Source organism: Hyaena hyaena, unplaced genomic scaffold (assembly GCF_003009895.1).
Source record: "Hyaena hyaena isolate Hyena2069 unplaced genomic scaffold, ASM300989v1 scaffold_35, whole genome shotgun sequence".
Lineage (NCBI taxonomy): Eukaryota > Metazoa > Chordata > Mammalia > Carnivora > Hyaenidae > Hyaena > Hyaena hyaena.
The window spans coordinates 4896526-4909913 of NW_024080667.1; the positions used below are offsets into that span (position 1 = coordinate 4896526).

General features: G+C 62.0%; 1 protein-coding gene across 2 annotated transcripts; it reads left to right on the forward strand.

Annotated features, from left to right (window-relative positions):
• The first annotated feature begins 1453 nt into the window (after positions 1–1453).
• NBL1 (NBL1, DAN family BMP antagonist) lies at positions 1454–12749 on the forward strand. 2 transcript variants are annotated; one of them, XM_039229097.1, is made up of 4 exons: positions 1454–1621; positions 9532–9719; positions 9840–9951; positions 11262–12749. In XM_039229097.1, the coding sequence occupies exons 2-4, from the start codon at positions 9553–9555 to the stop codon at positions 11508–11510; spliced, it is 528 nt and encodes a 175-aa protein (XP_039085028.1). In that variant the 5' UTR covers positions 1454–1621; positions 9532–9552; the 3' UTR covers positions 11511–12749. The 2 variants fall into 2 exon arrangements, with proteins under 2 accessions (XP_039085028.1, XP_039085029.1); XM_039229098.1 differs by lacking the exon at positions 1454–1621 and adding an exon at positions 2611–2685.
• Positions 12750–13388: the final 639 nt, after the last annotated feature.

A 13388-nucleotide genomic window follows, 5' to 3' on the forward strand; every position in this document is an offset into this window, starting at 1 on the left:
CACTCATCCCACCTCCCTCTAGGTTTTGCTTCTTTCTCTCGTAAAATTGGGAATAACACTACTGTTTATCTTATAATGGGGACCAGGCACCCACCGAGGAGCTCAGTATGTGTGAGCTATCGTGATTGTTACCGTATCTGCAAATACACAGGATAAAGAATATGCATAGTATGTGCCATATGATTGCTATTATTGTTCTCCTGGGAACACTTACTGCACCGAATTCAGCCAAGTGCAAGTGGACACTGCCCTCAAGGAGCCAGGGGTCTAATGGAGAACAGAGATGTGCACTAGGAGTCCGTGCTCCAGGATTACACCCGAGGAGGGAGAAGTCTATGCTACTTCAGGGCCTTGGGAAGTCTTCCCAATCTTGTGCTTGAAGAATGCCTTTACCAGACGAAAGGGGGAGAAGGGTACCCCGGGGCAGAGGGAACAGCATGAGCAAGAGCTAGGAGGCGTGGGGATGCGCCTGGGTTTGGAGCCATCCGAGCACACCCTGGAGTTACCAACAGGCCAACAGGCCACTAGCAGCCGCCCAGGGTGCTCCGCAACCCGTGACACCGAGCGGCCGCGAGCTTCCAGCCAGGCTGGGGTAAGATACGTGGACATGTACAAATCTGATAGGAAGGCACAATCTCCAAGTCCCACCATTGTGTCCTGGGCTATAACTTTCCAGGAGCAAAGCTGTTTTCTCGTTACACCGAGAGCACACAGAATAGAAGGGCACGACGCCACCCACCCAAGGCGGACTGAGGAGTTGGACCTCCGAGGCGCAGCCGGGCGCCGGGCCTGCGCTCTGCCCTTCCTGGGAGCCGGAGAGGTGAGCCCGTTTCCCAGCGCTCCGGGGGCGCTCACACCCTTTTCCGGATGCTTACTTAGACCAGCGCCCGGGCGGAGAGGAGGCTGGGCGGAGGGCGAGGGGCCCCAGGGTACCAAGAGCCGGATAGGTCGGGCGCACCGCCGGACTGCGGGGCGAGGACGGTGGCCCGGAGCGCCACGCCCTCGGAGCAAGATTGCAATGCCCGGTCCCCACAAAAAGAGGCACCTCCATCTTTGTCACCCCGAGGCCCGGCCCGGGAAAAGTTAGGGGAGGGAAGTCGGAGCGCAGAGAAAGCCGGCGGAGGGCGCTTTAGAACGGGCCGGGGCGCCGGGCTCTCCGCCCCATCCCCGGGGCGCCGTTCCGGGCGGCCCGAAGCTCCGCCGCGCCGTCGGATCGCCGCGGAGGCCGGCCTCGGCTCGCAGGCGGGGACAGGGGCCGGGCCGGGCGGCCGAGGCGCCCCCTCCCGCGAGCCCGGAGGGAGCGGCCGTGCGCGCCCGCCCGCTCTTTCTTTTTCGCGTCCCTCCCTCCGCTGCCCCCGCCCTCGCTCCCTATTTGGAGCGGAGACACCCCTGACGTCGGAGCCGCTCGGCTCGCCGCTCCCCCGCACCGCGCGCCCGCCCGGGGCCGCAGACGGCGCGCAGCGCAGCCCAGCCGAGCCTCGCGGGGCCGCCGCCAGCCCTGCCGGCCGCCTCCCGAGCCTCCCGGGGGCGCCGGGCCTGCCGCCCCCGCCCGCGGCCCGCACGCAGCTCCGCAGGAACCGGCGGGCGCGCCGCGCTCCCCGCCGCCGCCGCCGCGCGCGCGGTAAGTCCCGCCCGGGCCGGCACGCGGGCGCCCGGCTTCCAGAGGCTTCGGCCGCAGGGGCAGCGCCGCGCCCCCGGGCCGCCGTGGGGACCCGGTGCGGAGGCGCCTCCGGACACTCCGGGGCTGGGGACGAGGGCGCGGCGCGGGGTGGCGGGGGGCGCCGCTGCGCCCCGAGCCCGTCCCCGGACGCGCCGGGGGGTTTCGAGCCCCTGCTGGAGGTTTCGGCGGCCGCGAGAGAAAGGGAGGGAGGTGCGTGGCGAGCGCACGCCGGGCGGGTCGAGGGCGGGTCGGGCCGCGCGGGCGCCGGGGCAGCGGCGGGAGCTCGGCCGCGGGGCTCGCACGTCTCCCCGGCTCTGCCCCGGGCCTCGCCGCGCCGCGAGCCGCTCCGCTCCGGTACGTTTCTGCCTCCTTTTTGTCTCTCCCCGTGTCTGTCTGTCTCCCCATCCGACCGCCGCGCCTCTCGTCTCTCCGTTTCCGTCGCTTTCTTTCTGTTTCTTCCCTTCTGCCTTCGTGTTCGGTCTCCTTGGGTTCTCCGCGCTGCCCCTCTGGGGGGAGTCCCTCCGCGCCCGCGCCTCTCCCTGCTCCCCCAGCCCCAGACTCCGACAGTCTCCCAGCATCCGAGGCACGAACCGCCCCCTCCCTCCCCCCCCGCCCCCCCCCCGTGGGGTTCACGAACAGTTTCCTAGACCCGGTGAAAGAAGCGAAACCCTCCCCCTCCCTTCCGCCTTGCCCTCGGGGCCTGGCCGGGGTCATCCCCCGGGAATTGAGTCTGGGGCAGGGGGAAGCCAGCCTTTCCGGGGGCTCAGTTTTCTGAAGAATTCCACCCCCGCGAGGCGGCCTGGACAAGGGGGCCCTGCTGCCGGCCACCTGCCCGCCCCGCTCCCTGGGCGGGGCGATGCTGATCTTTTACAAGCCGCAGTAAAGGGGGCGGCTGCCCGCCTTGGCGTGGCCAGGGGCTTGGCAGGCGGGCATCAGGAGAGAAGGGCACATTTTCAGGCTTTCTGAGGCCCTCGCCCAGCTGGAGGACACCAGCCTGTAACTACGGGAACCCCAGGAAAACAGAGGTCAGGGCTGGAGGCCAAAGGCTGGGCGCTGGCGGGGTGGGGGGTGGGGAAGCAATTTGTCAACAAGGAGCCCCTCACCCTTTGTTACTGTGGAAACCACCGGCCTCCAGAAACTCCCCCAGAGGCTGGGACTGCTTGGGTGTGGTTTGCCTTCAGTTGGGGCCAAAGAAAAGGCGAGACTGGAGCATTTCCTTGACGACCCTTGCCCCTCTCCCCCAAGCCCCAGCGAGCTGGACCTCTTTCTCTAGGGCCTGCGTGTTGGAGGGGTGCATGGGGGGAGTGGGTGGTCTGCGTGAGCCACGGATATATCCTCATTCTTTTGACGTGAGGTTTCAGAGGGAGTTTGGCTCTTTCTCCCCGCCCCCCGCCCCAAGGGTCTGAGGCTGCAGAGTGGGCAGGGGTGCTGGTGAGGTCGGGCCCTGCAGCAGCTCATTACCATAGATTTGTTTTGGAGACGGTTTTTGGTCTGTGGGAAGGGGAGTCTGCAGGTGGGAGGGCCATGGCCTGGGTGGCGAGGTTGGGGGGTGGGGTGGGGGCTGTAGCCTGGAAGGTGCAGCTGCCTGGCGTGATGGACGGGCCAGGCCTTTTGGGCGTGGGCTTGGCCCTGTGTGCCCACCCCCTGGACAGTCAGTTCATGGCCTTGCTGGCAATGCCGGTCGGTCGGGGAAGGAAGGAAGCCACCCTGCGGTGAGACGGGTCATGGAATCACAGTGGCCTTCAGCAACCCACTGGAGCCAGACTGCCCTTGAGGGAAGCTGCTAAAATGGACATTCCCAGGCCATGCTCCGTGTTGTAGAGGGTGCAAGTGTGAGGCTCAGGGAGGCAAAGCAAATGATCTGTGACTCAGTGAATCAACCGATGAGCTTGGGCCTGAACTTGTCCTGGGACCCCAGAGCGGGCGCAGGGGAGCCCGCCGAGCTGAGTGGGACTGGGGTCTGACGACCCTTGGCTGGCCCCCCAGAGCGGCCTTGCCAGCCGCACCTTTCACGGAAGTCCCTGCGCCCATTCCAAGACCTGAAGGGACTGCCCCACCCTCACCGAGTCCCCAGCCTAGGGCTGTGGCCGCAAGAGCCACACCCTGTGCACGGGCAGAGAGGACAGCCTGGCAGCTATGCCCAGCCTCTTTTCTCCAGGAGGGGGTTTTAGGGGGCTGATCTCCCCAAGACCCTGTCCCTTCCGTCAATGGCCCCGGGGTGAAAGTCTGAGTGGCGTCTTGCTCTCAGCTCCCACCCTGGCCCGTCAGTGTGCTGGGTAGCGCTCCACACTTTATAAAACCCTTTCTGAGCCATCATCTCCAATGATTGAGTTTCCCCTAAATCCAGTTTCATCCGGGAGGCTGCAGCCCCAGACTTCGATATTTTTAGGATGCACCCAGGATCTGGTGGGAGGAGGTGGGGGAGAGGGGAGGGCCAGGGGCGTCTTGTGGGAGGCAGGAGGGTGCGGGCAGAGTTCAGGGACCCTAGGCTAGCACTAATGGTGACATTAGTGAGGATTTATCCCGTGGCGGCCACGCTCTCCAGCCCTTTCCACGCACTGCTCAATTCAGTGCTCACAGCTGGCCCGTGAGGCGGGTGTTTTCATTGTTCCCACTTTGCAGATGGAGAAATTGAGGCACAGAAAGGTTAAAGCGGCAGAGCTACGGTCTGAGCCTGGGTCTGTAGCAGCCAGTGGTGGAGACTCTGTTGTGGAGAGCCCAGATCTTTCCCTGTGTGTGTGTGTGTGTGTGTGTGTGTGTGTGTGTGTACAGGAAGAGAGGGAGAAGGAGGGACTTGATCAGTTTGAAAACAACACTCGACAAACCCCAGGTGCTTACCATGGGAATCGATGTCTCCCGAATATGACGCACAGGTTCAAGCCTCCATCCGGCTGGGACCCCGAGTGGGAAGGCTTCCCCGAGCAGGTTACAGAAGCAGGAGTTGAAGTTGGCCAGAGGCTTACTTTACTACCAAGGATTTGCCAGCCCTGCCCTCACCTGCTTCCACACTAGGCTGCTTGCTGGGAACGGTGACTCCAGGGGCCTGGGTGTGTGTGTGTGTGTGTGTGTGGCTGGTGGTGAGTGGACCATTCTGCCCAGAAAATCCTTGTGTACCTGGCCTGAATATTCAGATTGACTCCAAGGAGGAAACAGACAGCCACTCTTTCACTTCTTATATAAAAGGGATGCTCACAGTGGTTGTGGGTGGGCTGGAGGTCTTCCTTGAACGCTAGTGACTTTCAGGGAAAGTGCAGTGACTTGAGGACTTGATTCCAGGCCCTAGAACCCAGGCAGCAGGATGAGGGGAGGACTCTTCCCTGTGGAATTTGGGGAGCCATGGCTCCTAAACTGGCTGGGCCTCAGAACCATGTGAGAGCACTTGTAGATACCCAGGCCACAGCCCGGACCTGTGCGGCCAGAATAGTCAGGGCTCGGGCCCCAGGCATTTGGGTCTGGGCAGACATCTCTGGGAAGTTGCTGGATTCTGGTAGGTGTGACGAAAGCACCCCAAATACCCCACCCCCTGCCCTGCCCCAGGGACCTTCTGAACCAAGGGTCCCAGAAAACCACCCAGAGGCTCTCCTGTGTCCATCTACTTCCTTCTTCCTCGGTGTGAGCGATCTGGGTGCTCACCTCATTGATCTGTGCTTCAGTTTCCATGATGTTGGAACGGGTCAGCCATTGTCCCCTCCCTTCCCCCCACGGGAGCTTCCTTTCTGTCTTGTTGGCAGCCTAAGATGTGTCTGGGGTTTGCAGATCCTCTGAGGATCTGGGGGGTTGGATTTGGGGCAGCAGTGGGCTGATGATGCCCCCATTGAAGCCTCACCATGACGCTGAAGAAGACTTGTATCATTCCTTTCCCGAGGCTCCCAGGAGCCAGGGGTCGGCCATGGCTGCATGTTCATCAGCGGGGCGTCTCGTAGGCGGGGCGGTCTCGTGCAGGAGTGGAACTTGAACTCTGCTCCGAGGGAGTGCTAATATGGATAAGAGGCACAGCCCGCTGGGGCAGAGCCAGGGAGCCCCAGGCCTCTTGCCAGCTCTAGACCATTCCCTGGGTGCCTTCTGCCTTCACTTGCTCTGTTCCTGGCTTTGTCCTCTGGGAGCCTTTCCACCTGCAAAGGTAGCTGGTGGTTACCTCACACATGTCCATGGTCAAATCTGGGTATTAGTAAATCCAAATTTTGTAAGCTTAACTCTCTCAAACCTCCCTGTGCCTCACTGTCTTCATCTCTTGAAAGGTTGGGGGGGGGGATAGTACTATCTCTCTTGTGGGGTTGGCGTAAGGACACATAAGTGAATACGTGTGAAGTGCCTAGAACAGTGCATAGATCACAGCCCCAGCTCTTGCTACTCTGAGACAGGCAGGGAGTGTGCTCGGCTGTTAGGGGGAAAGCCCCCTCTCCCCCCGCCTCCTTGCCTTTACTCATGCAGTGCCTTCAGCCAGCAGCTCCCCCCTCTCCCCACCAATTGGTAACTAACTGTCATCCTGAATTAAATCCAGAATTACGAATCTCTCCTTCCCTCCGCCCCAGCCATCTCTGACTGCCCATCTGAACAACCACTTCCTCCAGGCCCACCTCCCTCCACCTCCCTTTTTAGGCCCTGAGTTCTGAGTGGGCATAGGGTCTGGGCCCCCAGCTCCCCTGCCCTCGCCTCTGTCTCTGCCCACCTAGAAGGTGCTCAGGGGACTGCGTGTTTCAGTGGAAAAGCATTGCTTGGCCTGACTTGCTGGGGGACCTTGGGGCGACTCCTTTGTGGGTGGGTGGGGGATCCCTCTTCCCACCCTGGCATCCTAGGAGTCCCCTGTCTTGTGTGACCTTCAGGGAGGGAGGAAGAGATGAGACTCTGTCGGTGAGGCTCTCATCGGAGGAAGGAAGGTCCCCCTGCAGTATAAAGAAATCAGCTGAGTTGCTGCTTGAAAAAAACAAAGCAAAAAAAAGCATAAACCACCACAAACAAAAAGTCCACGAGTGAAGAGCGCATCCCAGTGCGGAGGGGGCCGCAGGGGTTCCTGGGGGTTGGGTGTGAGAGTGGGCCAAGGGTGGGTGCATCCTGATGACAAGTGTCTGTGGGAGAGGCTAGCCCCGGGACCTCCCTGCCTTGCGCTCCAGTGCCCCGCCCTCTGCTGCCTGGCCCGCCTTTCCCACGCTCTCCTGGGGCGCTGGGGGTGGGGGTCAGGGCTGGCCCCAGCTGGGTGCCTGCCGATTGCATCCGCTTAGTGGTTCTCCCCAACAGGGCCGTGCTCCCCATCTTAGGGCTGAGGCCAGCACAAGTACGCAGAGAGGTAAGCTTTATTTCTGGAAGCCACACCGCCCCCCGGTGGGAGGGCCGACTTGAACTAGGAGACTCCAGGGGCTGTGCCTGTGGTGTGAGCCGGGCAGTTGGCTGGAACTCAGGGCTGCTGGCTGGGTAAGCAGAGTGTGGCCCCAGCCCCTCTGAGGTCCCCTGGCAGGTTGGCTTATGGGGTGACAAGACCCCGCCCCCCCACGTGGGCTCCGCTGGATTAGCTCTGGGCTGTGTACTGGGGAGAAGAGGGACTTTCTGTCACCAGTCGCCGTGTCCCAGGCCCCTGACTCCAGCAAAACCTCACCCTTGCCCTGCGTCCCAATAAGCATTGTTTTATTAACCCCACTCCCGGTCGCAGCTCTGCCCCCTTTAGCCTGGCCCCAGCCCACGGGCTCCACTCCAGCCCCCTACACCCAGCCTCCCCAAACTCAACTGCAAAGCACACCCAGCTGGGCTCCAGGCTGCTTCCAGTCACCCTCAGTCTCCACTCCCAGTGAACATCGCTCCGGGCCCCCGTCCCCTCCTGGCCTGGAGCTGATCTTCCCGAGGACTTGCCATAGGGTCACGTATAGGACAAAGACCCAGACCTCTCTGAGGTCTCTGAGGGGCTGGTCAGTCCAGCCTGGGGAGGCCCAGGGAGCTCCGGGCCTCCGGGGCCCCCTCCTGCGGTGCTGTGGTCAGACCCTGACTCAGAGGCCAATTCCCTCGACGTGGAAGAGGACCTGGTGGGGCCAGCAAACCTCCTGGATGCCCAGCTTGTTGGGAAGTTGGTTCCCAGTTAGGAACAAGCCCATTCTGTTTTGTTAGGATGCGGTTGTACTGAAAACACGGCTTCGCTGCCCGTCTTAGGAGACCGGAAATGCGTGGGTGAGAGCTGGGTCATGACACAAACGCATTTGGGACAGGGCAGGACACCCCTGCTCCCCTCCTGCCATTCTCCCCATTTCACCCTTCCCCGCTGGCTGGGGGCAGGGCTCACCCAGGCATTGGGGTCCAGCCACATGGGACTTGCCTCTTCTGAAGACCTCCCACAGGACAGAGGGGCTGAGCGGAACTTTCTGGGTGGAGAGGACAGAGAGAACAGCCCTGCAGGCCAGCCGGGCCCTGTGTGCAAGCCCAGCTGAGCCCACCTAGGCTCTCCCTGCAGGAGCAGGCAAGAACCGCCCCCTGCCCTGCCCCTCCCCGCCCACACCTCCCCCTTCCCAGACACTTTCACCAAGGTTACCTGCCACTTTACGCAGGGGGTGGGCTGAGGGTAGGATCGTTCATGAATGGGATGTTCCCCTCTAGTGCCTGTGGGACAGCCCCTGGCCCCTGATCCCAAGTCAGCCACCTCCAGGCCCTTTTTGGGGTGCCTCAAGACCCTGAATCCCGAACTGACTGAGCCGGAACAGTTCTCAAGCCTGGTTCCATATCAGAAGCACTTTGGGAGCATCCTAGAGGCTCACTCCACTCTAGAACCTCACTCCTCAAGCCCCCAGGGGATTCTCATGCTCTGCCAGGCTTAGAAGCCAGCGGTCCAGGACACTTCACTCATTTTACAGATGGGGACACTGAGGCCTGGGTGTCCAGGGCCTGGCTCCCAGTCCAGTGCCATTTCCTGTCCCCAGAGGACCCCCTTGCAGGCACTGACTGCGTTTCCGAGCTGCTCTGAAGCCCCCCTCCTTCACATGTTTGGAGGTGGGGGAGAGGGCGAAGTCTACGGAAGATGAAGTTGGGGGACAAACACTGAGAGAGCCCCCTGTGAGTGGAATCCTTCTGACACACGCTGCCCTGCAGCGCCACCTGGTGGCAAATTCTGGTATTACGTTCTCCTCCCATCTAGTTGACAGAGGGGCCAGCGCCCGGCTTGGCCTGTCTCGGAGGTTGGGATGGAGCTGGGGATGACGTTAAATACACATTCATCTCAGGGCTCGAGGCTCTGGGGGGGCCTCCAGAGACTGAGTCGTCTGGTCCAGGGTTAGCTTTTTCACCTGACGCCCAGCCAGCCGAGGCGGCACCAGAATTCAGTGATGGACCAAGGAGGTTAGTTTTCCTGGTGGCTGACCCCCCGGGCGACGTGCTCAGGAGACGTGCTGGGTGGCCGCCCTCGAGGGCAGGCGCTGTGCGGGCGATCTTTTGTGCTTCCCGGAGGCCCCCAGCGTCGCAGCAAGGAGGTTGCTCAACACTCACCGCCCACCAGGCGCTTGGAGGCCCCGCGTCTGGTGGGGCATCATCCTTTGCCGTGCAGCCTCACCACCCCCATTTCTTAGACCAAGAAACTGAGGCACAGGCATAAAAAGGAACTTGCTCAAGGCTGCACAGTAAGTTATACAAGTAACCCATACGGAGCGTGCCTCACTGCCGAGGGCCTTGCATGTCACCTTTGTGACCCCTGCCCCATGCACGTATGTTAGCGGCCCCACTGTCGAGGTTCAGAAAGGAGAACTACCTTGTCCGAGGGTGTGCTTCGCTGGCTGGCGGGAGAGCTAGGATTTGAGCCCAGGCAGTCGGGTGTCGGAGCCCGTGCTTGTGACACCACTGGCCGCTCTGTCCACCGCCCGCTGGCCCCGCTGGCCTCACCTGCTGTCTGCGCTCCGTTCCAGGGCTCTAGAGGGACGGGCACGATGCTTCAGGTCCTGGTTGGGGCCCTCCTCCCCGCGATGCTGCTGGCCGCCCCCCCGCCCATCAGCAAGCTGGCGCTGTTCCCAGACAAGAGTGCCTGGTGTGAGGCCAAGAACATCACCCAGATCGTGGGCCACAGCGGCTGTGAGGCCAAGTCCATCCAGAACAGGTGGGAGCCGGGGGGTGTGAGTGGAGGGGAGGAGTACAGAGACCGGAGGGAGGTGGGGACGGGGCTGCCTGTCCCCGCCTCCGCCACGGTCGAGGGCACGGTGACCGTCTCCTCCCACAGGGCCTGCCTAGGACAGTGCTTCAGCTACAGCGTCCCCAACACCTTCCCACAGTCCACGGAGTCCCTGGTTCACTGTGACTCCTGCACGCCGGCCCAGTCCATGTGGGAGATCGTGAGTATCCCTGGTCGCCCCTGCCCAGCCTCCGCCCGGAGAGCACGCGGGCCTTGGCCACGGTGCTTATGAGTAAGGCCCCACTGTGCGCAGGGTCCGGGCTGTGTGCCGGAGGTACAGGCGTGGTCCTAGCCACGCGATGGTTTATGAGTCTGACACCAGCGTGTACAGGACAAGGGATCTTGAGGAGTTCCATCCTGGCATCGGTCACATTCCGAAATCCTTCTAGTGGTTTCCCATTGCCTTAAAATGAGACCGAAATCCTTGTCGTGACCCACAGTGCCTGGCATTGCTCTCTTTCAGTCTCTCATACCTACTCTGCTTGTTACCACCACAGGGCCTTTGCACACGCTCTTTCCCCTGCTTGGCGTACCTTGCTTCTACTCCTCACTCAGTTAACGTCTCTTCATTCTTCTGCTCGTGGCTCAGCCTCATTGTCTCAGGGCCCTTTCCCACCCCTCTGAGCACCGTGTGCCTCTGCTCTGACATCTGTCACATCACAGTTTTTTGTCTGCATGCAGGTGATTTTGACAAATCTGTTTCCCCCACTAGACTCTGAATTCTTTGAGGAACCATGCCTGTCCTTGTGTCCCCAGAGCTGGCAGGGAGTAGGTGCTTCGTGGAAGGAAGGAGGGAGAGAAAAGTGAAGGAAGGAAGGGAAAGGAAGGAGGGAGGGTAAAGGAAGGGCCATGAGAAAAGTGTGACATTAGGGGAAGAGCAAGACCCTGAAGGGCCGGTGTAGGCTGGGCTGGGGGGTTTGGGATCAGGCTCTTTGAGGAAGTGATGTTGGAGCACAGATCCGGAGGTTGAGTAGAAGTTAACTGGGCCAGTTTGGCACGGGAGGTAGGGGTGGGTTAGGAGAGGACCTTTCAGCCACAGGGAACAGCATGTGCAAAGCCTTAGGCAGCTCAGAGTTGGCGGGGGTGGGGGGTGGCACAAAGTCAGGGGTGGGGGGTCAGCCGGAGGCAGCCTGAAGGTCCCAGGGGGCCTTGGTAAGGAGTCTGGACTTTCCTTCAAGTGCCCTGGGGAGCACCGAGGAGGGATTTTAGGCAGGGCCGGCCATGTTGGATCTCCCCTCAGGCTGCTGTGAGCGAATGGTGAGGGGCAGCAGGAGTGCATGAGAGGGGACAGGTGGTGGCGCCTGCAGGGGCCCACCCCCTCCCTGTGAGCCAACGGGGGTGTCCCGGGAGGGCTTGGGGGCTCTGGGGTCTCTGGGATTGTTGGTCCCGTGAGGAACGCTGCTCTTGGGGCTCCCCTGCCAGCCCCGGGCCTTCGGAAACGTGTCTTGCCTCCTCTCCTGCCCGCCCCAGGTGACCCTGGAGTGCCCCGGCCACGAGGAGGTGCCCAGGGTGGACAAGCTGGTGGAGAAGATCCTGCACTGTAGCTGCCAGGCCTGCGGCAAGGAGCCTAGTCACGGGCTGAGCGTCTACGTGCAGGGCGAGGACGCACCGGGCTCCCAGCCGGGCACCCGTCCCCACCCCCACCCTGGCGGGCAGACCCCCGAGCCCGAGGACCCCCCCGGGGCCCCCCGCGCGGAGGAAGAGGGGGCTGAGGACTGAGGCCCCAGCTCTTCCTCCCCTCTGGTCCCCTGCGGAATGTTGGGTGTCACCCATGGGGGAACGGGGGTGGGGAGAGAGGCCGAAGTCCCCTCTTGGCACTGGATGGACTTGGATTCACACTTGGACTTGGAATGCTTTCTGGTTGCCGTGGAGATCTGAAGGGAGGGGTCGGGGCCAAGCTGCACAATTTAATATATTCAAGAGTGAGGGGAGGTTGCCGTGGTCTTCAGGGTTCTTTTTCGGTGGGGGGGGGTTCTCTTCCTTTCTGCCTCCTTGTGATGGGCCTTTGGGAAGGGGAGGAGGTTGGCCACGCTGCTGAGGTGGGTGCGAGGTCCTCACAGCCCCTGATGGGGCCGGGCCCCTGGGCTGCAGATGGTGGCAGTGGGACCCTGAGCCCAGGGCGGGCGCATTGCTGGCAGCAGCGTTGAGGGAGGGGCTGGGTCCAGGCTGGGGGCGGGGGGATCTGCTGGAGAAGCTGGAGCCCCACAGGCTCCCCTAAAGGCCTACTGTGCCCCTGGAGCAGCGGCTCCCCAGTGGCACCGAAGTGGCCCCCCCTCAATGGCGTGCTTGGGAGTCAGGTCTGGGCAGGACCCTGCTGACTCACTGCCCGGAGCTGGGAGCCAGGCTCTCTGGGCCTCTCTGGCTTCCTTGCCTTCCCAGGGAGTGGAGGGAGGCAAGGGAGGAGCCTTCCCGGGCCAGGGGGAGGGGAGGGCTCCCAGACCATCACCAGAGTGTCCCTCCCCTCCCCCTCTCCCACTGCCCCCCAAGTTCTGGGTCCCTTGGAAAGCTGATGGAGCCAGCCGTTGCCCTCCTGGGGAGCTCTTTCTAAATATCAGACGGTGGGGAGGCTCCAAAGAGGGCCCTGGGTGAGGTGGACTCTGGCTGAGCCTCAAGAAACTAGGGAGAGGAGGGGGAGGGTCCACGGCGGCCAGTGTCCCCACTGCTCTGGGGCAACCGATTCCACCCATCGCTCCCCTCCCAGCTGCACTTTAACCCAGAGGGCGAGTGGGGTCCTGGGGACTGGGCAGGCAGGCGGGCAGTGAGGAGCGCCCCCTAGGGACCCATTCCTGCCTGTGTCTGCTCCTCCGACCCTGGGGCCGCGGGCAGCTCCCCCACCCCCTGCCTGGGGAGGGGGGCAGCCCTCACGGCTGTTCCGACAAGAGCTTCTAGAGCTTGTAACCAGTAGACTGTTTCCCTGACGGACCCTGAGTTTTCTCATGAATAAATTCGTTCAATGCTTGTGTTCTCTTCCTCACTGTGGGGGGGGGTGTGTGTGGGGGGGAGCTCTGCTGACCCACAGTCCTGGCTCCCACCTCTTTCCTTGGGCGCCCATTTCTGGCCTTGTATGTAGAGTGGGCGGGCCTCCGGACCAGGCACTTCCAGTCTCGACCTTGGTCCCTTGGGCTTGCCTCCTGCCGTCTCTTTTCATCCTCACAGTGAGCCGGCATCAGCCCTTCCCTGGACCCCAGTCTCGCCTGGCCCAGAAGAAGGGGAAGAAACAAAACCAGAGGTTCTAAATGAATATACAAGGTGTGGTGCTGTACTAAGTACTTTACATAAATTAACTCGCTTAATCCTCACCACCAGCCTGCGATGCAGATATTGCCCTCATTTTACAGATGAGGCATCTGAAGAGGGGAGGGATTAAGTCACCTGCCCAGGGTCCTGTGGTTAAGAAGTAGCAGCCAAAGGACTCGAGCCCAGGCAGTGTGGCCTAATCACAGCTCTCAGTATAACTTTAGCGATTGCCATTTATTAATCACCTACTATGTGCCAGGCGGGGCGCCTCACCACCTCGCAGTGACTCTATGGGTCTCGTGTCATGAGCAGGGTGCCATTTGGTCCCCCCACATTCTCCATTGAGGCACAGCAGAGCCG